Source organism: Eumetopias jubatus, unplaced genomic scaffold (genome assembly GCF_037043125.1).
Source record: "Eumetopias jubatus isolate StellerSeaLion01/CBP00866 unplaced genomic scaffold, mEumJub1_p1.0 scaffold_3, whole genome shotgun sequence".
NCBI classification, from domain to species: Eukaryota; Metazoa; Chordata; class Mammalia; order Carnivora; family Otariidae; genus Eumetopias; species Eumetopias jubatus.
In genome coordinates, this window is record NW_028274809.1 from 33,041,413 (window position 1) to 33,067,821 (window position 26,409).

The 26,409-nt window shown below is 37.6% G+C and overlaps 1 protein-coding gene across 1 annotated transcript in view; it reads right to left on the minus strand.

Moving 5' to 3' along the window:
* NBEAL1 (neurobeachin like 1) overlaps positions 1-26,409 on the minus strand; it is a 184,638-nt gene that overhangs the window by 11,694 nt on the left and 146,535 nt on the right. The window contains exons 45-49 of the mRNA XM_088021587.1: positions 24,148-24,245; positions 8,356-8,472; positions 5,092-5,181; positions 3,244-3,353; positions 1,627-1,799 (exon numbers count right to left, since the gene is read on the minus strand). Coding sequence (XP_087877713.1) covers positions 1,627-1,799; positions 3,244-3,353; positions 5,092-5,181; positions 8,356-8,472; positions 24,148-24,245 — 588 coding nt within the window. The remainder of the gene's footprint in view (positions 1-1,626; positions 1,800-3,243; positions 3,354-5,091; positions 5,182-8,355; positions 8,473-24,147; positions 24,246-26,409) is intronic.

A 26,409-nucleotide genomic window follows, 5' to 3' on the forward strand; every position in this document is an offset into this window, starting at 1 on the left:
TGGGAAAAGCACTGGAAAAGGGTGACACAGGAAAGAAGCAGTATTTTTTTTTAAAGATTTTATTTTTAGGGCGCCTGGGTGTACATGCCCCGACCCCAAATTTTGGCTCAGGTTCTGATCTCAGAGTTGTGAGATCAGGCTCTGAATTGGGCTCGTGCTCAGCATGGGGTATGCTTGGAATTCTCTCTCTCCCTCTGCCACTCCACCCTTCCCCCTCTCTAAAATAAATAAATAAAATCTTAAAAAAAAAACAAATATGTTAAAGATTTTATTTTTAAGTAATCTCCACACTCAATGTGGGGCTCAAACTTACAACCCTGAGATCAAGAGTTACATGCTCCACCACCTGAGCCAGGTGCCCCAGGAAAGCAGGAGTATTAAACTCAAGTGGGAGAGTTTTCTTTGAGGCCACCCTGCTTTGAGAGTGAAGAGTACACATGGGTCAGGGAGATGTCTGTTGGAGTCCTGGCTGTGGGTTAGGTGGCTTAGAATGGATCCCCAGGAAGTTTTGATATGCTTCTCTGCTTTCTCACTCTCTCATTTCCATTCACGTTCTACTCCCATTAGGAACTGCAATCCTGTGGAATATGTGCCCCTAACCAAAACAGTACAAAATACACTACAAATTCTCAATATGAAAAACATTTTTGCTAAATAGTAAAAACCTGAGCTAAGTGGCATCTCAGGAGCCACCAGTATAGAAGTAGTAGCAGATTCCATTTCCCTTTCTTAATAGGTTTATTAGGGGAAAATCTACAAGATGAATGTTTTATTTTGTTTTTAGAGACAGTGACTGTTGGGGGAAGGAGGGACCAAGGGAAAGGAGGAGAGGGAGAGAGAGAAAAAGAGAAAGAGAGAGAATCTTAAACAGATTCCATGCCCAGCGTGGAGCCCAGTGCAGAGCCTGACGAGGGCTGATCTCACAACCCTGAGATCATGACCCAAGCTGAAATCAAGAGTTGGATGCTTAATCTACTGAGCCACCCAGGTGCTCCCACAATGTTCTATTCTTATATTGAAGGCTGAAACACGAAGGAGCACCAGGTTAACTACATTCAGTAATTTATCTCCCTCATGCTTAACTGTTAACTAATAGGGCAGGTGATGTCTTATTCAACTATGACAGATTTTTTTTTAATTCCATTTTGTCTTAAAATTCTTATTTGTATCAACCAATTTTTATTTTTTAAAGATTTATTTATTTTGAGAGAGAGGCGGGGGGGGTAAAGGGAGAGGAAGAGAATCTCAAGCAGACTCCCTGCTAGTTGTGGAGACCAATGTGGAGCTCCATCCCACCACCCTGGGATCATGACCTGAGCAGAAATCAAGAGTTGGATGCTCAACTGCCTGTGCCACCCAGGCACCTTGTATCACCTAATTTTTAAAAAAAGACTTAGCCTAACATCGTTCAGATATTATGAAGCTCTATTTAATTTGTATGGTATTTAGTATACCCTAAATACATTAAATACTCGTAAAGAAAGCATAACGTTCATAACACTACTCTATGAGAAAGTTTACTTAGCTTTGAAGGTAAATTTTAATGCTCTTTATAGGACCATGTACTACTTTTGTAGTTAGAAGAAACAGAGAAAACTTTTTTGGGGAAAAAAAGTTAATACTTACCCATGTGTCTGATATTGTGTGAAATAATTTTGCCTTTTGTAAGTGACATCACTTGAATGCTATTATCCCAGTGTCCAGCACTGAAAAGCAACTTCGCATCATGTGATACTATGAATAGCTTAGAAGTGATCTCCAGCCCTGGAGCAAAAGGACCATTCATACTACGCTGAGTTCTGTAAACACAATTAAATATTAGACTTTTCCTTAAAAGACCACTTAGACTGATACCAACTATTTTTTAAATCTCTCTGAAAAATAAATCAAATCTGTTCAACTGTTCAATTTGAAATGTCCACTAATGAATGATAACGACTTTCAGAAAATACATTAATCGTATTCATATTTTTCATTACATAAAAAGATACATAACAAATAGTCTTAAGGGTTAAGCTAAAGAAGCTGAGATTGCTGAAGGTGTGTAGAAGATTTAAATCTTGCCTTTCAAAGCCAACTTAGGAAGACTGTCAATTCTGTAAATGGTAGTATCAAAGTATAAAGGACAAGACAAGGATATGACAGGATGAGGAAAGCTGGAAATCAACTGAAACCAGGAATCTACTGCACAGGCAGATAAATGTGTATCTAACAATATTCATGAAGATCATTTTTCACTCAAGCTAAAGCAAGCATATGGGTTTTATCTGCTTTCCAGTTAAATAAATACCCGTGAGGTCAGCCAATCTAGATTTTGCAGAAAGACACAATGAAGTTATATGCAACTAATGAATTGTTGAATACTACATCAAAAACTAATGATGTATATACGTTGGCTAATTGAACGTAAAAAAATAAAAAGTGATTGCACTTCAGTGTGTGTACAATGAGGGCCAATTCTGACAGTTCAGCTCTAGAACTTTATTATTCAATATTAATTTGCTGAAGGTATGCTTTGTGCCAAGTACAACAATACTAAGTCCTAAATGCGAATAAGAAGGAAAAAAGACATTGCTCCTAATAAACATACAGCTAAAACAACTCAGAGTAAGGGAAACATTAATTTAAAATGTAACCTCTGGATATTTAAACAATTAACTAAGGTATGTACAAATAATTAATTAATTAATTAATTAATTAAAAATAATACAATAAAGTAAAATTTAAAAAATTAAAAAATAAACTAAGGTAAATAATAAATTCTCATAAAAAACATACAAGGCTTACTTATAAATAACATTATACAACAAAAATACAATCAAGCCTAAAAACTACTCCTAATAATTCGTTTGTTTCTTTTTTTCTTTAAGATTTTATTTATTTGTCAGAGAGAGAGTGCACAAGCAGGGGGAGAGGGGGAGTGGCAGCTGGAGGGAGAAGCAGGCTCCCCGCTGAGCAAGGAGCCTGATGCAGGGCTCAATCCCAGGACCCTGGGATCATGACCCAAGCCAAAGGCAGACACTTAACCAAGTCACCCAGGTATCCCTAATTTCTGTTTCTATAATGATATTATAGAAATTGTTTTATCCTTAAGCCAGTATTCAAGTCAGGAAAAGGGAAAGAGGGAAGAAAATCTGCGGGTCTACTGTATTACTTTCAAAATGACACCAATCAATTTAGTTGTTTTTCCTGGCAATAAGGTACCAGCTGCACCTGTTTTGCTTTAAATGTTCATTTACTTACTTTGGATTTGTTACAGTTTGATCTTTGATGAATGTAAAGTAATTAGAAATGTTTCTGTCATAAGGCAGCCATCCATGGGTTCCAACAATGTAATTCATGCTTACTGTTATCTGGAAAAGAACACATGAAGACAAAAATGAAATAAAAGATTAAAGAAAGCAGCACTAAATAACCAAATGCTCACATGATGTTATCATTTATCATTTAAGGAATAATGTGGGATTGTGTACTTAAAGCACAAAATTCATTAAATCTTTTTTTAAGATTTTATTTTTAGGTAATCTCTACACCCAAAGTGGGGCTCAAACTCACAACCCTGAAATCACATGTTCTACTGACTGAGCCAGCCAGGTGCCCTGCATAAAGTCAAAAGTTCTTTATTTTTATCTTTATTTTTAGTTTATCTTATATCTCGTGGCAAGAAAAGTCCAATGTATCTTTTTTTTTTTAAGATTTTATTTATTTATTTGAGAGACAGAGAAGAGCATGAGCAGGGGGAGGGGCAAAGGGAGAGGGACAAGCAGACTCCCCACTGAGTGGAGAGCCCAACGTGGGGCTCAATTCCAGGACCCTAAGGTCATGACCTGAGACTGTCAGATGCTCAACTGACTGAGCCACCCAGGCGCCTCTGTATCTTTCTTTAGTGAGATAATCTTCCTCATTATTTCTCAAAGATTACTAGCATCTATTAGTTGGCAGTCAGAAGACATTAAAAGTCATTAAAAGAAATTAGAAGCTCTCTCTTCTTAGTGACAGAGTGAATATTTTTTTTAAAGATTTATTTATTTGAGAGACAGCAAGTGAGTGAGTGCAGGGAGGAGGGGCCGAGTGAGAGAGAGAATCCCAGGCAGACTCCCCTCTGAGCATGAAGCCTGATGCAGGGCTTTCTCTCACAACCCTAAGATCATGACCTGAGCCAAAATCAAGAGTCAGAGCAGAGGCTTAACCAACTGAGCGACCCAGTTGCCCCCTACAGTGAATATTCTTTTGAAAAATGAAAAGATTCTCCCATAGATTATAAAAGATTACCAAAGAGATAACTTAAAGAAATACAGGTATTAAAGGTGAAAATCACAAGAATTCTACCATTGAAAAGCACTTTTTTTTTTGGATATATCTTTCTAGACCTTTTTTCTAAGCAAACAAACAATACGCATAATTAGAAAAATAGGTTTAATTCTGGAATCTCTACTGTTCCCTGTGCTATACTCTATTGTTATAATTTGTACATGACAAAATGAGAATCAGACAGACCCAGGTTTGGTCAGTGTGCCTGGGTCCCAGATCCCTTACTTGCTAGCTCTGCAACTACGAGCAAATTAATTACTTCCGAGTTTTAATTTCTCATCTGTACAAGGGAAATAATAATAATGCCTATCTCACAGGATTGTCAGGTGGATTAAATTACAAAATTCACGTAAAGCACTCACTAACAAGTCCTGAGTGTGTATCTTAATCAATTCTGTATTATTTCTTATTTTCATTCTTTTACTGCCTTATGATATATTGTAACAGATGATGTTATATCCTACTTTTCTTGTACAAAATTTTCTGGTATTTTCAGATATTTATTATTCCAAACAAACTTTAGAATTACAGTTAACTACTTGCTGGGCTCCGTCTTAGGACCCTGACATCACAACCTGAGACGAAACCAAGAGCTGGATGCTTAACTGACTGTGCCACCCAGGCACCCACAGAAAATACATTTTTATATTTGATCAAAATAATTCCATAAAAATCTTCTTTATTATTTTTAAGAAGTCTTAAAAAATGTATTTTCTCAATTTTTTTTATAGTTATAATGTATTTGGATGTAGCAGTGTGAAAAAACTATAATCGACTTACCAGTAACTCAGGACTGCCTTGAGACATAAAAGAACGAGACTGATTTTTGGGGACAATGGCCTTTATTAGTGGAACACCATCACTAATTCCCTATAAAATAAAGACAGAGGCTTAGTGGCTGGTTCTGCTTATCTTTATTAGGTTTAAGTCATTGAAAACTTCTATTTCCTTAAATAAGAATGAACCCTGTGATACAGCATTTTATTCTACCAAACATTTTATTCTACCAAAACATATCATTTAATTAAAATGTAGAAAAGGAGAATCAGTATGCTGTATACTTAAACTAATGTAATGCTGTGTGTCAAATATACTTTAATTTTAAAAAAAGGCTAAAAAAATATAGGAAAGGAACTATGTACCAGGTTTGGGTGGCATACTTGAAACTTCTAAAACCCATCATTTTCTTGTATTCTACTTCTCTGCTGTGAAACAGAAATGCAGATTTCAAGGAGCATCAACCATTAAAACAGCCAGTGATTTAGAATCTTTCCTTTTTCCTTGCCATACTGACATGAATATAAAGTAGAAAATACAGACCATATAAGAGTATACTGCTCAATTAAGTCAAATACGACAACTGGCTATATTTTTGTAGAATTTCCCTTTGGGTTTAACTTTTAAAACATAGATCTATTCCATTAAGTGAGGCAATCCCTGATGCTGTAACAATAGGGCCAGAAAATACAGTTCTCAGAAAATATCTGCCATTATCTTATTACAACATGAAAGAGAATAGTGATTTGAACTAAGTTTTTTGATGTAACAATAGTTCATATATTATACCTCACATTTATTAAACTATAACCTAACACTATTGGGTATATACTATGTGCCAGGTGCTATTCTAAGAGTCTTATATAAATTAAATAATGAATTATAAACCATATAAAATTAGTCCCTATCTTTTCTCTTCACTCTGTGAATCAAGAGAACTTACATTTGAACAAACATAAATGAACATGGCATTTGAAGAAATCCATTTATTAGGCCTTTGCTTTCACTACTACCTCTGTTTTCTTCACCATTTTAACAACTAGGAAGAGATAACCTACAGAGAGGCCTTCTCTTTTCATATGAATGAGTGGGGAAATACCCTCCCCTATGATAACAAAAAGGGATTAACAGATTATTAGTACCCCAGGATATCTATTGTGTTCTTTGTCCTGCTCTAGATACTGGTCCTGGGAATAGCTACCCTGTGACATAGTGGGTACAAAGGGACAAATGTCACTGAATCTGCAGATGGAACTTGGAATGCATTATTCTATAAAAACAATGTCACAAATGATTAGACATGATGAAATCATTTTATCACCGTTGCATAATATAGTACAACATGTCCATCAGATTATGTGTTAAATAATGGGTTGCCCTACGTGCAGTAAAGAGTAAACACAGCAGGCTCGAAACAACTCTCCTTAGAAAGGCCTTCCTGCAAGGTAGGCCCTTGGCTGGCATCTGGGAACTTGGCGGGCAGAGTTCCCTGCACAGATATAAAACTTGTCCTCAATGACAAAAGTGGTTCGCTACTCCTAGATTATTTGTGCAAACAACATGGTTTATGCTGAAGATCCTAATTTCTCCTGGGAGTCTGGAATTTTGCCATGTGGTAGGCAGAGGTTACCTATGTGACCAGCCCCCAGTAAATACCCTGGGTGTTGAGTCTTAATGAGCTTCCCTGGTTAGATAAACATGTGTTTTCACATTTCATTACTGGGAGAATTAAGCATGTCCTATGTGACTCTCCTGGGAAAGGATTCTTGGATGCTTATACCTGGTTTCCCCCATACTCCACCTCATGTGCTTTTGCCCTTTGCTGATGTTGTTTTGTATCCTTTCACTGTAATAAACTTTAGTTGATATGTTGAATACTGTGAGTCCTTCTAGCAATCACCAAACCTGAGGATGGTCTTGGGGACCCAGAACACATCTAGGAATTAGTCATCATTTCTTTTTTCTTTCTTTCTAAAAGTTAAGCTCTATGCCTAAGGTGGGATTTGAACTCACCATCCCAAGATCAAGAGTCACATGTTTTACTGACTGAGCCAGCCAGGGGCCCCAAATTAGTCATCATTTCTAAGCACTGTTTCTATGTATGTTGAGTTCCAGGCAACTGACTTAGATACTTTGGGAAAACAACTGAATCTGGAGAGTTTGTATTGTTAAACACTAAATAACTATATCTCACTAAACATGAGTCTAGGAAAGGAGCAGCAAGAGTTATGAAGTGCTTTCAGAAACATGGGAAAACATTTACATTAAACTACTACAGAAAATACTACAACATTATTCATTTGAATAAACTCAGTAGAAAGCTAACTATAATAGAAACGTCCTAAAATTTTTTTTATACCAAATTATCAAAAAATTCTATAAAGATTTCCCATGATACTGAACCTAAGAAACACATTATAATGATGCTCTAATGCAGGATTGGACAAATTTGGCCTATGGTACAAGTGCAGCCTACCACCTGTTTTATAGGCTGTGGGTAAGCAAAGAATGGTTTTTACATTTTTAAATGGTTCTATTTAAACTGGTTACATATATACCTACATAACATGCTTGATTTTGCCTTTTGACTACAGAGTCCAAAATATTTACTATCTGGCCCTTTAAGAAAAGTTTACCAATGTCTATCGTATTGCATGAGAGTTATTGCTTATTCCACACATTTCCAAACTATTCTTAATAACTTTTTATCATCATTTTTTCTTCTTGCCAAGAATATTATGTCTTAACCAAATTCAAAGGTATAAATGCATTTCATATTCACATGCTGAACCGTTCAAAGTAATTCAACATGTATAAACATTTGAATTTAAAATACTCTTTCAATTATAGCATTAACTATCTTGTTTTACTTGATTATTCCTTCTGATATCAGCAATTAACAATCTGACTTATTGGGCCATATTTTATAAATGAGCAGACACTATAATTAGGAGGTATTTTACACTCCCTCTGCATATCATTTCAGCTGTCATGAAAAGCAATTTAAATCAAATTATTTATTCTTCCTTGTCTGGAAAATGTGATGTAGAATAAAGCAAGCCAAGATAAACAGGTCTCAGTACCACTCAGCAGCAAACAAAAACTTCCAGTAAGATTGTTTTAAAAATCCAAGAACATATTATTGCAACATTATTTACTATTTTGGATTAAATATTATGACCCCTCCCTTTACAGAATAAAAGGAGCACTGACTGGTATATAGAATTCACAGAGAAAATGCTTTGATATTACCAAGTTGGATATTACCTCTATAAAAAATGACTTGAGTTCAGAGAGGTGTTGAAATAGGTTTAGGGTTGAAGTGTCTGTTTTGGTCTGCTTCTGCACTGTTTCTTCTGCTGACAATCTAGGAGGATGTGGTTCCTTCAAAATAATTTTAAGAAAAAACAATTCCATAACTATATTAAGACATCTCTCACTGTACTCCTTTGTACATACTGGGCTCTAGATATACTGGATTACATACCATGCACTGTTGACAAATTCTATGCCACTGTTCAGACTACTCCTTCAGCAGAGTTTTTACCCTGTTCATTTCTAGAGAAACCCTACTTCTACTCTAAAGTTTTTCTTACTGATGTATTCTTGAATTTCTAAGCTAGAATTAATTATTCTCTTTTATTATTTTTACCAACACATTGCTTTGTTTAGTATTTTATTTAGTAATTATTTCTATGTTGGATTACATAGTTGTTTATGGTCTATCTTTTCCAACCAGGCAATGGGTATCTTTTTTAAGATTATTATTATATTTTTTTTAAGAAATCTCTACACCCAATGTGGGGCTTGAACTCAACAACCCCGAGATCAAGAGGTGCACACTCCACCAACTGAGCTAGTCAGGTACCCTTAGGTAAAAGGTATCTTAAAATCAGAAAACAAATCTTATTCATTTTTGGATTTTTGATACCTAGAATCGTATATAAGTATGACAGATGCTTAATAAATACTTGGTAAAATTAAATGAATCATTCAAAAGTCAAAATTTATATGGGTGAATCCTTATTTCCTGAAATAAAATCAAAATGTCAATACTATTAGAATCAAATTATAAATATTGCTCCATCTGTTTTCAAATAAATTATTCTTCCTTAACTTTAATGTCAACAACATAGAACAGTGTTATCTTCATTAATAAGAAGTAAATGGCAATCAAATTAACAAGCAAAAGGCATAATTAAAATGCAGAACAGAATTTTATCTGAAGGGGATTTTTCCTATCCCCATCACAACATATTAGATTATAGAAAAATAATATGACAGCTATAAGTACCTCAATATTTAGCTCTCAATCCATATGAGTATTTATTCACTTTATTTTAAATCAAAGGCTGACTGGGAATTAAGATGGAGGAGTAGAGGGACCCTAAGTTTGTCTCAACCCTCAAATACAACTAGATAGTTATCAAATCATCCTGAACACCCAAGAAATCAATTGGAGGTCTGAGAAAAGAAATGCTGCAGGTCTACAAGTAGAAAAGCAACAACTGTTTGGAAGGTAGGAGGCACAGAGACTTGAATCTGGTGTGATATAGCTGAGGATACAGCAGTGGGGAGGGGGGCCTACTTAATGAGGCTACCACAAAGTATTATACGCAGCGGAGTGCAAAATCAGAACTTCTAGAAGACTGTAACTACAGTGAGGGACATGCCTGGCTTAAAGATGCTCAGATGGTGACGTGGGGCAGAACCCCAGGTGTCACAGCGTGATCTGAGGATCCCTGGGGTCACAAGAAGAATGTGTGGCAGCTCAGTACGGCACAGTTCCCAGGTATAGAAGTGTAGAAGCCACCTGAGAACAGCGAGTCTAAGTGCCAGCTTTCTGCTCTGTGTTGCCCTAAACTGATCCCCTGCATGATCAAGTGACTGCTTTCCTGAGACAGGTCCGCCAAATGGCAGAAGTGTGGCGAGACCATCCCTGGGAAGAACAGCGCAGGTCCAAACCGTGGGAGTCCCTAAACTTTGGAGTTTTGAAACTCAGGCGCATGCCTGGGATAAAAAAGCTTGGACACAGGCAGGGTGAACACAGAGTTCTGACAGAAACGGGGGAGACAAGAGTGATTGAGTGCTTTTCTGTGAGGGCTCACTGAAGAGTGGGGAGTGCAAATTTTCAGCTCCGGGGCTGGAAAGCAGAATGCTGCCATATCCATCATGCCCATCTCTGCTGAAGTCTTCAGGGAGCGAAAGAGCACCACCTAGTGGAGCCTAGAGCCACTTACACCAAGCCCTGCCTCCTTGTGCACTGCAGGCGCATTTCCACTGCGGCAATTCCACCTGAGAATCAGCATAGCGGGGCCCTTCCCCAGAAGACCAGCACAAACAACTCCCTTGCACCAAGTCTACTGATCATAGAGGGCTGAAAAACTTTGGCTCTAGGGGAAAACAGTACCTAGCATTCTTTGTATTTTTATTCTTTAGTTGTTATTTTATTCTTTTCCAATTTTTTTAATCCTTTTTTAATTTTCACTTTTATAAACATTACATATATGTTTTATTTTTTGTTTCTTTTCATTGTATTTATATATTTTTTTCTTATTTTGGGATCTAGTTTATTTTATTTTTAAGATTTTATTTATTTATTTGAGAGAGTGAGAGATCATGAGCAGGGGGGAAGGGTAGAGGGAGAAGCAAACTCCCCACTGAGCAAGGAGCCCAATGTGGGACTCGATACCAGGGCCCTGGGATCATGACCTGAGCTGAAGGCAGAGGCTTAACCAACTGAGCCACCCACGTGCCCAGGATCTAGTTTCTTTTAACAAGTAGACTAAAACACATCCAGGATTTAGTTTCCTTCTGTTGCTGTTATTGTTTTTTTTCTTTTTCTTTTCTTTTCTGGACAAAATGACAAGACAGAGAAATTCACCCCAAAAGAAAGAACAGGAGGTAGTACTCACAGCCAGGGATTTAATCAATACAGATATAAGTAAGATATCTGAACTAGAATTTAAAACAATGATTATAAAGATACTAGTTGGGCATGAATAAAGTAGAGAAGACACTAGAGAAGAATCCCTTACTGTAGAGATAAAAGAACTAAAATCTAGTCAGGTCAAAATTTAAAATGCTATAACTGAGATACAGACCAAGTAGAGGCCATAAAAACAAGGCTGAAGAAAGCAGAAGAGTGAATCAGTAATATAGAAGATAAAATTACAGAAAGTAATGAAGCTGAAAACAAGAGGGAAATAAAACTATTAAGAGCATGAAGGTAGACTTAGGGAACTCAGTGATTCCAAAAAGCAAAATAATATCTGTATTAGAGAAGTCCCAGAAGAAGAGCGGGAAAAAGGGGACAGAAGGTTTATATGAACAAATCATGGCTGAGAACTTTCCTAACCTAGGGAAGGAAACACGCATTCAAGTCCAAGAGGCACAGAGAACTCCCCACAAAAGCAACAAAAATAGGTCAACACCATGACATATTATAGTGAAACTTACAAATTACAAAGATAAAGAGAAAATCCTGAAAGCAGCTTGGGACAAGAGGTCCTTAACCTACAAGAGTAGACATGTAAGGCTGACAGCAGACATGTCCACAGAGACCTGGTAGGTCAGAAAGGACTGGTATGATATATTCAACAAGCTAAATGGGAAAGATATGCAGCCAAGAATACTTTATCCAGTAAGGCTGTAATTCAGAATAGGAGGAGAGATAAAAACTCCAAGATAAACAAAAACTAAAGGAATTATTGAACACTAAAGCAGCCCAGATTAAAGGGGGCCATCTGAGCAAAAGAGAGACCAAAAGTAACTAAGACCAGTAAGGAACAGAGACAATCTACAGGAACAGTGACTTTATAGGTAATACAATGGCACTAAATTCATATTTTCAATAATTACTCTGAAAGTAAATGGACTAAATGCTCCAATCAAAAGACACAGGGTATCAAAATGGATAAAAAAACAAGACCCATTCATATGCTGCCTAAAAGAGACTAATTTCAGACCCAAAGACACCTCCAGATTGAAAGTGAGGGGGTAGAGAACCATTTATTATGCTAATGGACATCAAAAGAAAGCTGGAGTAGCCATCCTTATATCAGACAAACTAGATTTCAAATTAAAGACTGTAATAAGAGATGAAGAAGGACACTGTATCATAACTGAAGGGTCCATCCAACAGGAAGATCTAACATTTGTAAATACTTATGTCCCTAACTTGGGAGCAGCCAAATATATAAATCAATTAATAACTTAAAGAAAGTCATTGATAATAATACAATAACAGTAGGAAACATCAAAACCCCACTCACAACAATGGACAGATCACCTAAGCAAAAGATCAACAAGGAAACAAGGGCTTTGAATGACACATTGGACCAGATGGACTTCACAGATATAATCAGAGCATTTCATCCTAAAGCAGCAGAATACACATTTTTTTAGAGTACACACGGTACATTCTCCAGAAGAGATCACATACTGGGTCACAAATCAGGACTCGACCAGTACAAAGAAGACTGAGATCATACCATGCGGTTTTTTGGACCACAATGCTATTAAGCATGAAGTGAACCACAAGAAAAAATTTGGAAGGACCACAAATACATGGAGGTTAAAGAACATCCTACTAAAAAATGAATAGGCCCATCAGGAAATTAAAGAAGAATTAAAAATAAATACATGGAAGCAAATGAAAATGAAAGCACGACAGTTCAAAACCTTTGGAATGCAGCAAAGGTGGTCCAGAGTGAAGTAAATAGCAATACATGCCTTCCTCAAGAAACAAGAAAAGGCTCAAATACACAGCCTAAACTTACACCTACAGGAGCCAAAGAACAGCTAATAAAGCCTAAACCCAGCAGGAGAAGATAATTAATAAAGATTAGAGCAGAAATCAATGAAATGGAAACCAAGGAACAGTAGAACGGATCAGTGAAACTAGCAGCTGGTTCTCTGAAAGAATTAATAAGATCGATAAACCCCTGGCCAGACTTATCAAAAAGAAAAGAGAAAGGACCCAAATAAATAAAATCATGAATGAAAGAGGAGAGATCACAACCAATACCAAAGAAATACAAACAATTATAAGTGAATATTATGATCAATTATATGCCAACAAATCAGGCAATCTGAGACATGGATAAATTCCTAGAAATATATGAACTACCAAAACTGAAACAGGAGGAAATAGAAAACCTGAACAAACCCATAACCAGCAAAGAATTTGAATCAGTAATTTGAATCTCCCAATAAACAAAAGCCCAGGGCTGGATGGCTTGCCCGGAGGAATTCTACCAAACATTTGAAGAATTAATACCCATTCTTCTGAAACTTCCAAAAAATAGAAATGGAAGGAAAACTTCCAAACTCATTCTCTGAGGCCAGGGTTACCTTGATCCCAAAACCAGACAAAGACCCCACCAGAAAGGAGAATTACAGGCCAATATCCCTGATGAATATGGATGCAAAAATTCTCAACAAGATACTAGCTAATAGGGATCTAACAGTACATTAAAAGGATAATTCACCATGACCAAGAGGAATTTATTCCTGGGCTGCACAGGTGGTTCAACATCTACAAATCAATCAACATAATCTACCACATTAATGAAAGAAAGGATAAGACCATATGATCCTCTCAACAGATGCAGAAAAAAGATTTGACAAAATACATAATCTTTTCTTGATAAAAACCCTCCACAATGTGGGGATAGAGGGACCATACCTCAACATCATAAAGGCCATATATGAAAGATCCACAGTGAGTATCATTCTCAGTGGGGAAAAACTGAGAGCTTTTCCTTTACGGTCAGGAACATGACAGGAATGTCCACTATCACCACTGCTGTTCAAAACAGTACTAGAAGTCCTAGCCTCAGAAATCATTAAATAAAAAGAAATAAAAGGCATCCAAATCGGTAGGGAAGAAATCAAACTTTCACTATCTGCAGATGACGTGATACTCTATGTAGAAAACCTGAAAGATTCCACCAAAAAATTACTAGAACTGATACAGGAATTCAGCAAAATCGCAGGATATAAAAATCAATACACAGAAGTCTCTTGCATTTCTATAGACTAACAGTGAAGCAGCAGAAGAGAAATCAAGGAATCAATCCTGTTCACAATTGTACCAAAAACTGTAAGATACCAAGGAATAAATCTAACCAAAGAGGTAAAAGATTTGTACTCTGAAAACTACAGAACACTCATGAAAGAAATTTAGGAAAGACAAAAAGAAATGGAAAGCGTCTGGAGGAGCAAGATGGCTGAGGAGTAGGTGACCTGGATTTCGTCTGGTCTCAGGAATTCAGCTGGATAGGGATCAAACCATTCTGAACACCTACGAACTCAACAGGAGATCAAAGAAAAGAATAGCAACGACTCTCTGAACAGAAAAGTGACCACATGGAAGGTAGGAGTGCGGAGAAGTGAATCTGAAGCGATATTCGGAAAGATAGACAGCGGGGGAGGGGGCCTCTGACGGCGCTTCTGGCAACTGAGAGAGCAGCAGAGCACAAAATCAGAACTTTTAGAAGTTGGCTATGCTGAGGGACATTGCTCCAGTGGCTAAGGGGGGGGGGGTGGAACCCTTGCTGGGACAGTGTGGTCTCAGGACCCTCGGGATCACAAAAAGACTGGGGGTGCCTGAGGCAGAGCTCCCAGGTATCCCAGCAGGGAAGCCGGCTGCAGAGACAGAGCCGAGGAGTGGGCTCTCAGCTCGGGGTTGGCATAAACCGTGATCCGTGGCAGTCGGGCCACTGCTCCTCCAGCAGGGACCCAACAAGCGGCAGATCTGGGGAGACTCCCCTTCCTCCCCTGGGAGAAGCGGCACGGGAGTGCACCACAGGGATCTGCTGGGTTTGGAGACTCCACATGGGGTCGGGAACCAGAGACAGAAACGCTGGGTCACAGGCTGGGTGAGCACGGAGTGCCACCAGAGACCTGGGAGATGGGAGTCATTGACTGCTTTTCTCTGGGGGCGCACTGAGGAGTGGGGCCCTGAGTTCTCGGCTCCTCCGGGTTGGAGATTGGGAGGCGGCCATTTTCACTCTCGTCCTCCAAAGCTGCAGGGAAAGCTTGCAGGGAACAAAAGCTCCGGAGAGCAAACCCCGGACCTGGCAAGGGCGGGGCAATTCCACCTTGGGCAAAGACATTTGGGAACCACGACAACAGGCCCCTCCCCCAGAAGATCAGCAAGCACAGCCAGCTAAGACTGAGGTTACTGATGAATGAGAAAGGCAGAACTCCAGTGCTAGGGGAATACTGCACATAGAATTCATGGCTTTTTTACCATGATTCTTTAGTCTTTCAAAGTTAATTTTTTTTAACTGTCTTTTTTTTTTTTAATATTTCCTGTTCCCATTTTCAACCAACATCTTATCAATTCCTTTTTTAAAAAATATTTTTATTTTTCATTTTTAGAGTCATATTCTATCCCTTCGTAGTAGTTACTCTTATTTTTGGTATATTATATATATATATAGATAGATAGATAGATATAAGTTTTTCTCTCTTTAAAATTCTGAGATACAGTTTCTTCTAACAGATCAAAACATACCCTAAATCTCTAGTGTATGGCTTTGTCCTAGTCTCCTGCCTGATTACGTTCTCTCCCTTTTTTTTTAAAATACTCTCTTTTTTCAACGAACTTCTTATCAATTCCTTTTATAAAATCTTTTATAATTTTCATCGTTACAGTCATATTACATCCCTTCATTGTATTAACCCCTATTTTTGTACATATATATGTTTTACTTTCTTTAAAATTTTGGGAGGCACTTTCTTCTAACAGACCAAAATATGCCCAAAATCTAGTGTGTGGCACTGATCTATGCACCAACCTGATCATATCTGATATTTTTTTTTGTTTTGTTTTTATCTTTTTCTTTTTTCTTTCTTTCCCTTTCTTTCCCCCCGGTTTCAGGTCTTTTCTGATTTCTTTAGTGTATATTTTTTGGGGACATTGTTACCCTGTTAGCATTTTCTTCTCTCATTCATCTATTCTCCTCTGGACAAAATGACAAGATGGAAAAAATCACCTCAACAAAAAGAACAAGAGGCAGTACCGACTGCCAGGGACCTTATCAATATGGACATTAATAAGATGTTGGAACTAGATTTCAGAATGATGATTTTAAAGATACTAGCTGGGCTTGAAAAAAGCATGGAAGTTATTAGAGAAACCCTTTCTGGAGAAATAAAAGAACTAAAATCTAACCAAGTTGAAATCAAAAAGGCTATTAATGAGGTGCAATAAAAAATGAAGGCTCTAACTGCTAGGATAAATGAGGCAGAAGAGAGAATTGTGATACAGAAGACCAAATGATGGAAAATAAAAGAAGCTGAGAAAAAGAGAGATAAACAACTAGTGGATCACCGAGGGCAGAATTCGAGAGATCAACTGATACCACGAGGAAAAACAACATTAGAATAATTGGGATCCCAGAAGAAGAAGAAAGAGAGAGGGGGGCAGAAGGTATATTGGAGCAAATTATAGCAGAGAACTTCCTTAATTTGGGGAAGGAAACAGGTATCAAAATCGAGGAGGCACAGAGAATCCCCCTCAAAATCAATAAAAACAGGTCAACACCCCAACATCTAATAGTAAAACATACAAGTCTCAGAGACAAAGAGAAAATCCTGAAAGCAGCTCAGGAGAAGAGATATGTAACCTACAATGGTAGAAACATTAGACTGGCAACTGACCTATCCACAGAGACTTGCCAGGCCAGAAAGGACTGGCAGGATATATTCAGAGCACTAAATGAGAAAAATATGCAGCCAAGAATACTATATCCAGCTAGACTGTCATTGAAAATAGAAGGAGAGATAAAAAGCTTCCAGGACAAACAAAAACTAAAGGAATTTGCAAACACGAAACCAGCCCTACCAGAAATATTGAAAGGGGTCCTCTAAGCAAAGAGAGAGCCTAAAAGTAACATACACCAGAAAGGAACACAGACAATATACAGTAACAGTCACCTTACAGGCAATACAACAGCACTCAATTCATATCTTTTAATAGTTACCCTGAATGTAAATGAGCTAAATACCCCAATCAAAAGACACAGGGTATCAGACTGGATAAAAACACAAGACCCATCGATATGCTGTCTGTAAGAGACTCATTTTAGACCCAAAGACACCCCCAGATTGAAAGTGAGGGGGTGGAAAATCACTGACCATGCTAATGGACACCAAAAGAAAGCTGGGGTGGCAATCCTTATATCAGACAAATTAGATTTTAAACCAAAGACTCTAATAAGAGATGAGGAAGGACACTATATCCTACTTAAAGGATCTAACAATTGTAAATATCTATACCCCTAACATGGGAGCAGCCAATTATATAAGCCAATTAATAACAAAAGCAAAGAAACACATTGACAACAATACAATAATAGTGGGGGACTTTAACACCCCCTCACTAAAATGGACAGATCATCTAAACCAAAGATCAACAAGGAAATAAAGACTTTAAATTTAGACACACTGGACCAAATGGACTTCACAGATATATTCAGAACATTCCATCCCAGGGCGCCGGGGTGGCACAGTTGGTTAAGCGACTGCCTTTAGCTCAGGTCATGATCCTGGAGTCCTGGGATCGAGTCCCACATGGGCTTCCTGCACAGCAGGGAGTCTGCTTCTCCCTCTGACCCTCTTCCCTCTCGTGCTTACTATCTCTCATTCTATCTCTCAAATAAATAAATCTTTAAAAACAAAAAAAATCTTAAAAAAAAAAAAAGAACATTCCATCCCAAAGCAACAGAATACACATTCTTCTCTAGTGCCCATGGAACATTCTCCAGAACTGATCACATCCTAGGTCACAAATCAGGTCTCAACTGGTACCAAAAGATTGGGATCATTCCCTGCATATTTTCAGACCACAATGCTTTGAAACTAGAACTCAATCACAAGAGGAAAGTCAGAAAGAACTCAAATACATGGAGGCTAAAGAGCATCCTACTAAAGAATGAATGGGTCAACCATGAAATTAAAGAATTAAAAAAATTCATGGAAACAAATGAAAATGAAAACACAACTGTTCAAAATCTTTGGGAGACAGCAAATGTGGTCCTAAGAGGAAAGTATATAGCAATACAAGACTTTCTCAAGAAACAAGAAAAGGCTCAAATACACAAACTAACCCTACACCTGAAGGAGCTGGAAAAAGAACAGCAACTAAAGCCTAAACCCAGCAGGAGAAGAGAAATAATAAAGATCAGAGCAGAAATCAAGGAAATAGAAACCAAAGAACAGTAGAACAGATCAACGAAACTAGGAGCTGATTCTTTGAAAGAATTAACAAGATTGATAAACCCCTGGCCAGACTTATCAAAAAGAAAAGAGAAAGGACCCAAATAAACAAAATCATGAATGAAAGAGGAGAGATCACAACCAACAGCAAAGAAATACAAACAATTATAAGAACATATTATGAGCAACTATATGCCAGCACGTTAGATAATCTGGAAGAAATGGATGCATTCCTGGAGATGTATCAACTACCAAAACTGAACCAGGAAGAAAGAGAAAACCTGAACAGACCTATAACCACTAGGGAAATTGAAGCAGTCATCAAAAATCTCCCAACAACAAAAGCCCAGGGCCAGATGGTTTCCCAGGGGAATTCTACCAAACATTTCAAGAAGAATTAATACCTATTCTTCTGAAACTGTTCCAAAAAATAGAAATGGAAGGAAAACTTCCATACTCGTTTTATGAGGCCACCATTACCTTGATCCCCAAACCGGACAAAGACCCCATTAAAAAGGAGAATTACAAACTGATATCCTTGATGAACATGGATGCAAAAATTCTCAAAATACTAGCCAATAGGATCCAACAGTACATTAAAAGGATTATTCACCATGACCAAGTGGGATTTATCCCTGGGCTACAAGGTTGGTTCAACATTCTCAAATCAATCAATGTGATACAGTACATTAATAAAAGAAAGAACAAGAACCATATGATCCTCTCAATAGATGCAGAAAAAGCATTTGACAAAGTACAGCATCCTTTCTTGATCAAAACTCTTCAGAGTATAGGGATAGAGGGTACATACCTCAATATCATAAAAGCCATCTATGAAAAACCCACAGCGAATTTCATTCTCAAATGGGGAAAAACGGAGAGCTTTCCCCCTAAGGTCAGGAACGCAGCAGGGATGTCCACTATCACCACTGCTATTCAACATAGTATTAGAAGTCCTAGCCACAGCAATCACACAACAGAAAGAAATAAAAGGCATCCAAATAGGCAAAGAAGTGAAACTCTCCCTCTTTGCAGATGATATGATACTTTATGTGGAAAACCCAAAAGACTCCACCCCAAAACTGCTAGAACTCATATAGGAATTCAGTAAAGTGGCAGGATATAAAATCAATGCACAGAAATCAGTGGAATTCCTATACACCAACAACAAGACAGAAGAAAGAGAAATTAAGGAGTCGATCCCATTTACAATCGCACCCAAAACCATAAGATACCTAGGAATAAAATATAACCAAAGAGGCAAAGAATCTGTACTCAGAAAAGTATAAAATACTCATGAAGGAAATTGAGGAGGACACAAAGAAATGGAAATGGAAAAACGTTCCATGCTCATGGATTGGAAGAACAAACATTGTGAGGATGTCAATGCTACCTAGAGCAATCTACACATTTAATGCAATCTCCATCAAAATAAGATCCACTTTTTTGAAAGAAATGGAACAAATAATCCTAAAATTTGTATGGAACCAAAAAAGACCTCCGAATAGCCAGAGGAATGTTGAAAAAGAAAAACAAACCTGGTGGCATCACAATTCCGGACTTCAAGCTCTATTACAAAGCTGTCATCATCAAGACAGTATGGTACTGGCACAAAAACAGACACATAGATCAATGGAACAGAATAGAGAGCCCAGAAATGGACCCTCAACTCTATGGTCAACTAATCTTCGACAAAGCAGGAAAGAATGTCCAATGGAAAAAAGTCTCTTCAACAAATGGTGTTTGGAAAATTGGACAGCCACATGCAGAAGAATGAAACTGGACCATTTCCTTACACCACACACAAAAATAGATTCCAAATGGTTGAAAGACCTAAATGTGAGATAGGAGTCCATCAAAATCCTAAAGGAGAACACAGGCAGCAACCTCTTTGACCTCAGCCACAGCAACTTCTTCCTAGAAACATTGCCAAATGCAAGGGAAGCAAGGGCAAAAATGAACTATTGGGACTTGATCAAGATAAAAAGCTTCTGCACAGCAAAGGAAACAGTCAACAAAGCGAAAAGACAACTGACAGAATGGGAGAAGATATCTGCAAATGACATATCAGATAAAGGGCTAGTATCCAAAATCTATAAAGAACTTATAAAACAACCCCCAAAGAACAACTATTCCAATGAAGAAATAGGCAGAAGACATGAACAGACATTTTTCCAAAGAAGACATCCAAATGGCCAACAGACACATGAAAAAGTGCTCAGCATCGCTCGGCATCAGGGAAATCCAAATCAAAACCTCAATGAGATACCACCTCACACCAGTCAGAATGGCTCAAATTAACAAGTCAGGAAACGACAGATGTTGGCGGGGATGTGGAGAAAGGGGAACCCTCCTACACTGTTGGTGGGAATGCAAGCTGATGCAACCCCTCTGGAAAATGGTATGGAGGTTCCTCAAAAAGTTGAAAATAGAGCTACCATACGATCCAGCAACTGCACTACTGGGTATTTACCACAAAGATACAAATGTAGGGATCCGAAGGGGTACGTGCACCCCAATGTTTATAGCAGCAATGTCAATAGCCGAACTGTGGAAAGAGCCAAGATGTCCATCGACAGATGAATGGATAAAGAAGATGTGGTATATATACACAATGGAATATTATGCAGCCATCAAAAGGAATGAGATCTTGCCATTTGCAACGATGTGGATGGAACTGGAGGGTGTTATGCTGAGTGAAATAAGTCAATCAAAGAAAGACATGTATCATATGACCTCACTGATATGAGGAATTCTTAATCTCAGGAAACAAACTGAGGGTTGCTGGAGTGGTGGGGGGTGGGAGGGATGGGGTGGCTGGGTGATAGACATTGGGGAGGTTATTTGCTATGGTGAGTGCTGTGAATTGCACAAGACTGTTGAATCACAGATCTGTACCTGTGAAACAAATAATACAATATATGCTAAAAAAAAAAGAAGATAGTAGGAGGGGAAGAATGAAGGGGGGGAATCAGAGGGGGAGATAAACCATGAGAGACGATAGACTCTGAAAAAGAAACTGAGGGTTCTAGAGGGGAGGGGGGTGGGAGGATGGGTTAGCCTGGTGATGGGTATTAAAGAGGGCACGTTCTGCATGGAGCATTGGGTGTTATACGCAAACAATGAATCATGGAACGCTACGTCAAAAACTAATGATGTAATGTATGGTGATTAACATAACATAATAAAAAAAATTGGAAAAAGAAAAAAAAAGAAATGGAAAAACATCCCATGCCCATGGATTGGAAAAACAAATACTGTTAAAATGTCTATGCTACCCACATCAATCTATATAGGCAATGCAATTGTTATCAAAATTCCATCAACTTTTTTCACAGAGGTGGAACAAACAATTCTAAAAGTTGTGTGGAACCAGAAAAGACCCCAAATAGCCAAAGGAATATTGAAAAAGAAAACCAAAGCTGGTGACATCACAATTCTGGACTTCAAGTTCTAATACAAAGCTGTAATCATCAAGACAGTATGGTCCTGGCAAAAAAGCAGACACACAGATCAATGGAACAGAATAGAGAGTCCAGAAATGGACCCTCAACTCTATGGTCAACTCATCTTTGACAAAACAGGAAAGAATATCCAGTGGAAAAAAAGACAGTCTCTTCAACAAATGGTGTTGGGAAAATAGGACAGCCACATGCAGAAGAATGAAACTGGAACAGTTTTTTACACCACCCACAAAAATAAATTCAAAATGGAAGAAAGACCTAAATGTGAGACAGTAATCCATCAAAATCCTAAAGGAGAACACAGGCAGCAACCTCTGTGACCTTGGCCGAAGCAACTTCTTGCTAGACAGGTCTCCAAAGGCAAGGGAAACAAAGGTAAAAATAAAAATTGGGACATCAAGACAAAAAGCTTTTGCATAGCAAAGGAAACAAAACCAAAAGACAACAGACAGAATGGAAAAGATATTTGCAAATTTCTTATCAGATAAAGGGCTAGTATCCAAAACCTATAAAGAACTTATCAAATTCAACACCTGAAGAATAAATAATCCAATCAAGAAATGGGGAGTATAAATCTTCTGCAAAGAATACATCAAAATGGCCAATAGACACATGAAAAAGTGTTCAACGTCACTGGGCATCAGTGAAATACAAATCGAAACCACAATGAGATAACACCGAACACCGGGCAGGATGGCTAAAATTAACGAGTCAGGAAATGACAGATGTTGGCAAAGATGTGGAGAAAGAGGAACTCTCCTACACTGTTGGTGGGAATGCAAACTGGTGCAGCCACTCTGGAAAATGGTATGGAGGGCCCTCAAAAAGTTGAAAATGGAGCTACCTACAACCCAGCAATTATACTAGGTACCTACCCCAAAGATAGAAATATAGTGATCCAAAGGGGTACCTGCACCCCAATGTTTATAGCAGCAATGTCCACAAAAGCCAAACTATGGAAAGAACCCAGATGTCCACTGACAGATGAATGTAGAAAGATGTGGTATATATAAAAAATGGAATACTACTCAGCCATCGAAAAAAAAAGAAATCTTGCCATTTGTAACGACATGGATGGAACTAGAGGGTATTATGCTAAGCGAAATAAGTCAGTCAGAGAAAGACAAATACCATATGATTTCACTCATATGTGGAATTTAAGAAACAAGGCAGATGAACATAGGGGAAGGGAAGGAAAAATAAAATAAGATAAAAACAGAGAGGGTAGCAAACCATAATAGACTTAACTACAGGGAACAAACTGAGGGTTGTTGGAGGGGAGGTTAGTGGTGGGATGGAGTAATTGGGGGATAGGCATTAAGGAGGGCACTTGATTTAACGAGCACTGAGTGTTATATGCAACTGATGAATCACTAAATTCTACCCCTGAAACTAATAATACACCATATGTTAACTAAATTGAATTTAAATTTAAAAATTAAAAAAAAATCAAAGGCTGACCTTTCTATCATTTTTTATGGTGATAAAAACTAATTAGCACTACTCATATGAAAAAAAGTAAAGCTGGTGCAAAAATATTATAGAATCTATTTTGAAGCTCAATGTGTCTGTTTTCTTCTGTTACTTTTGCATTCTATCAGCAGATAGGCATAAAGCACTGATTTTAAATATGTCCATTCTGTAAAAAACCAACGTTGGAGGCTTCAAACTCTACTAAGGAACTGTCGTAACTACAAAGCTTAGTGATAACTGAATTAACAGAAGTTCAACATATTTATAAGCCAGAATTTAGATACATTCTTGCTGTAACAGTTGTGGAGACTCAATTTATAAATATTTACTACACAAATACTATATTCAAGAAAGATATAAAATGATTAGGAAAAGGTGGCTGCCTATAACATAATAAAGTGAGGCAAATGCACAAATATACAACTAAGGCAGAAAATGTCATTATTAGGATATAAATAACAGCCCACAGAACATGGAAAGTGATCTAATTCAATAAAAGAGTTTACAGCTATTAATTCAGAGGAGACACAGCATGGTAGAAAGACTTTTGAGTTGGATGGTCATGCATCTAAATCCTGTTCCAGTCACATTTTAGTTGTTTAAACAAAATAAAGTGATTGGCTGAGTAAATATAACTCCTCTGTGACTCAAGGGTTTTTGACTATATACGTTTGACCACAATATTTTGTTATTTCAAAATAGGAACAATCATTTAAATCTATTTACTTTTTAAGTAACAGTATAATTTTTCTTAAATTCTAGATAATTCTGATACAGTTTTAAATAATTAAAATACTTGAAAATGCTGGTAGTACTCCTTAGCAATTAAATTCTAGACTTCTTATGTAATCAATAACTTTTTTTTAAATAATCAATACCTTTAATGACTTACCTTTAACAGTTGACAAGGTGTCTGCCCAAAATTATTAATCATCCCTTCTAAGGCTTTTCTCTCCTTCTCATCTGTTAAGGCATCCAGATCCACAGCTCCTAAAACAAGAAGTAGTCAACTCACTACAGACTGAAAACTAAGCAAGTCACATAACTGAATATAGTGGAGACTGAATAGTGTATTTTCAACAAAATATCATTCTGTTCTTCAGTCTGTAAGAATATTGTGAGACAAGCAATTTTGTATACGATGTTTATTTTATTTTTTAAAGATTTTATTTATTTATTTGACAGAGAGAGACACAGCGAGAGAGGGTACCGAAGTAGGGGGAGTGGGAGAGGGAGAAGCAGGCTTCCCACGGAGCAGGGAGCCCGATGCGGGGCATGATCCCAGGACCCTGGGACCATGACCTGAGCAGAAGGCAGACGCTTAACGACTGAGCCACCCAGGCGCCCTTTATTTATTTATTTATTTATTTATTTATTTATTTATTTTATTTATTTAAGAGAGCAAGAGAGCACATGAGAACACGAGTGGAGTCGGGGGCAGAAAAGGAGCAGAGGGAGAGGGACAAGCTGACTCCACGCTGAGTGTGGAACCCAACTCAGGGCTTAATCCCATGAGCCTGAGATCATGACCTGAGCTGAAATGAAGAGTTGGACGCTTAACAATTGAGCCATCCAGGCACCCCAAGAGGCAATTTTTAAAAAAACAGTGACTTCAAACATTAAATATGTCTAAAAATAAATTCCATCCATTATTTAGAACAAAAATATTTTAAACAAAAGTTAACTGATAGTACATAAAAGTTTCTCTTGAAAACGTACAAACTATTTCACAGTACACCTAATTGTTGTCTTCATGATAATCAAGCTGAAACAAGTGTAATAACCACACAAAATACTGTTAAGTTACTGCTTATCTAACAAATACTGGGAAAGGTGATATTCTGGTTAACTGATTATACCCAACCGTACATGATATGGTTAGTAAGTGGCCAAGTTAGCTAAGTTGGATTTCAAAGCCTATGCTCATAACCACCATGCATATTACCTCTCTACAGAACTATTATCAAATGAATATGGCAACGCAAAAACATACTTGTCTGTTTACCAAAAGGCATGTGGACTCTGCTCAAGTTCACATAAATTCACACTATTCACAATCTTTACTACTGAAGGATTAGAAAAAAACTACTTCTTAAGGCTTTCAAAGCCTTCAGAAAATGTTCTTGATCCCGAGCTAAATATTAGAATGATGTCACCTTATTTTACCATTTGAAGAGTTTGTTATTTGTAATATTAAAGGTCTTCTTTGCACTTATTGTAGGACCTGACTGAATAGGACACTAAGGGCCAGTAATCAAAAACTTTTATGCCACCAATAACTGACATTTATAATTAGATTTGCATATATACTTTTTTTTTAATCCCCTTTCAGTCTTCTCTGCACCTACCTCCCCTCTGGCAACCATTAGTTTGTTCTCTGGATTTAAGAGTCTGTCTTTTGGGGCGCCTGGGTGGCTCAGTCATTGGGCGTCTGCCTTTGGCTCAGGTCATGATCCCAGGGTCTTGGGATCAGGCCTGGCATTGGGCTCCCTGCTCAGCAGGAAGCCTGCTTCTCCCTCTCCCACTCCCCCTGCTTGTGTTCCTGCTCTCGCTATCTCTCTCTGTCAAATAAATAAAATCTTAAAAAGAAAAAAATAAAAGTCTGTTTTTTGTTTTTTTCTTTCTTCGTTTGTTGTTAGAACTTATTTACATCATTTTTAAATTCTAACAGTTATTTTTTTTTTAAGTTTTACTTAAATTCCAGTTAACACAGTATAATATTAGTTTCAGGTATACAACATAGTAATTCATCAATTCCATACATGACCTGTTGCTCATCAAGACAAGTGCACTACTTAATCCCCATCATCTATTTAACTCCTCCCCCACCCCCCACCACAATCATCAGTTTGTTCTCTATAGTTAAGAGTGTACTTCTTGGTTTGTCTTTTTTCTCCCCCTTTACTCATTTGTTTTGTTTCTTAAATTCCACATATGAGTGAAATCATATGGTATTTGTCTTTCTCTGATTTATGTCTCTTAGCATTACAGCCTCTAGGTCCATCCATGCTGTCACAAATGACAGGATCACATTCTTTTTTATGGCTGAGTAATGTTCCATTGTGTGTGTGTGTGTGTGTGTGTGTGTATCTCACATCTTCTTTATCCATTCATCTTTCAATGGACACTGGTTGCTTCCGTATCTTGACTACTG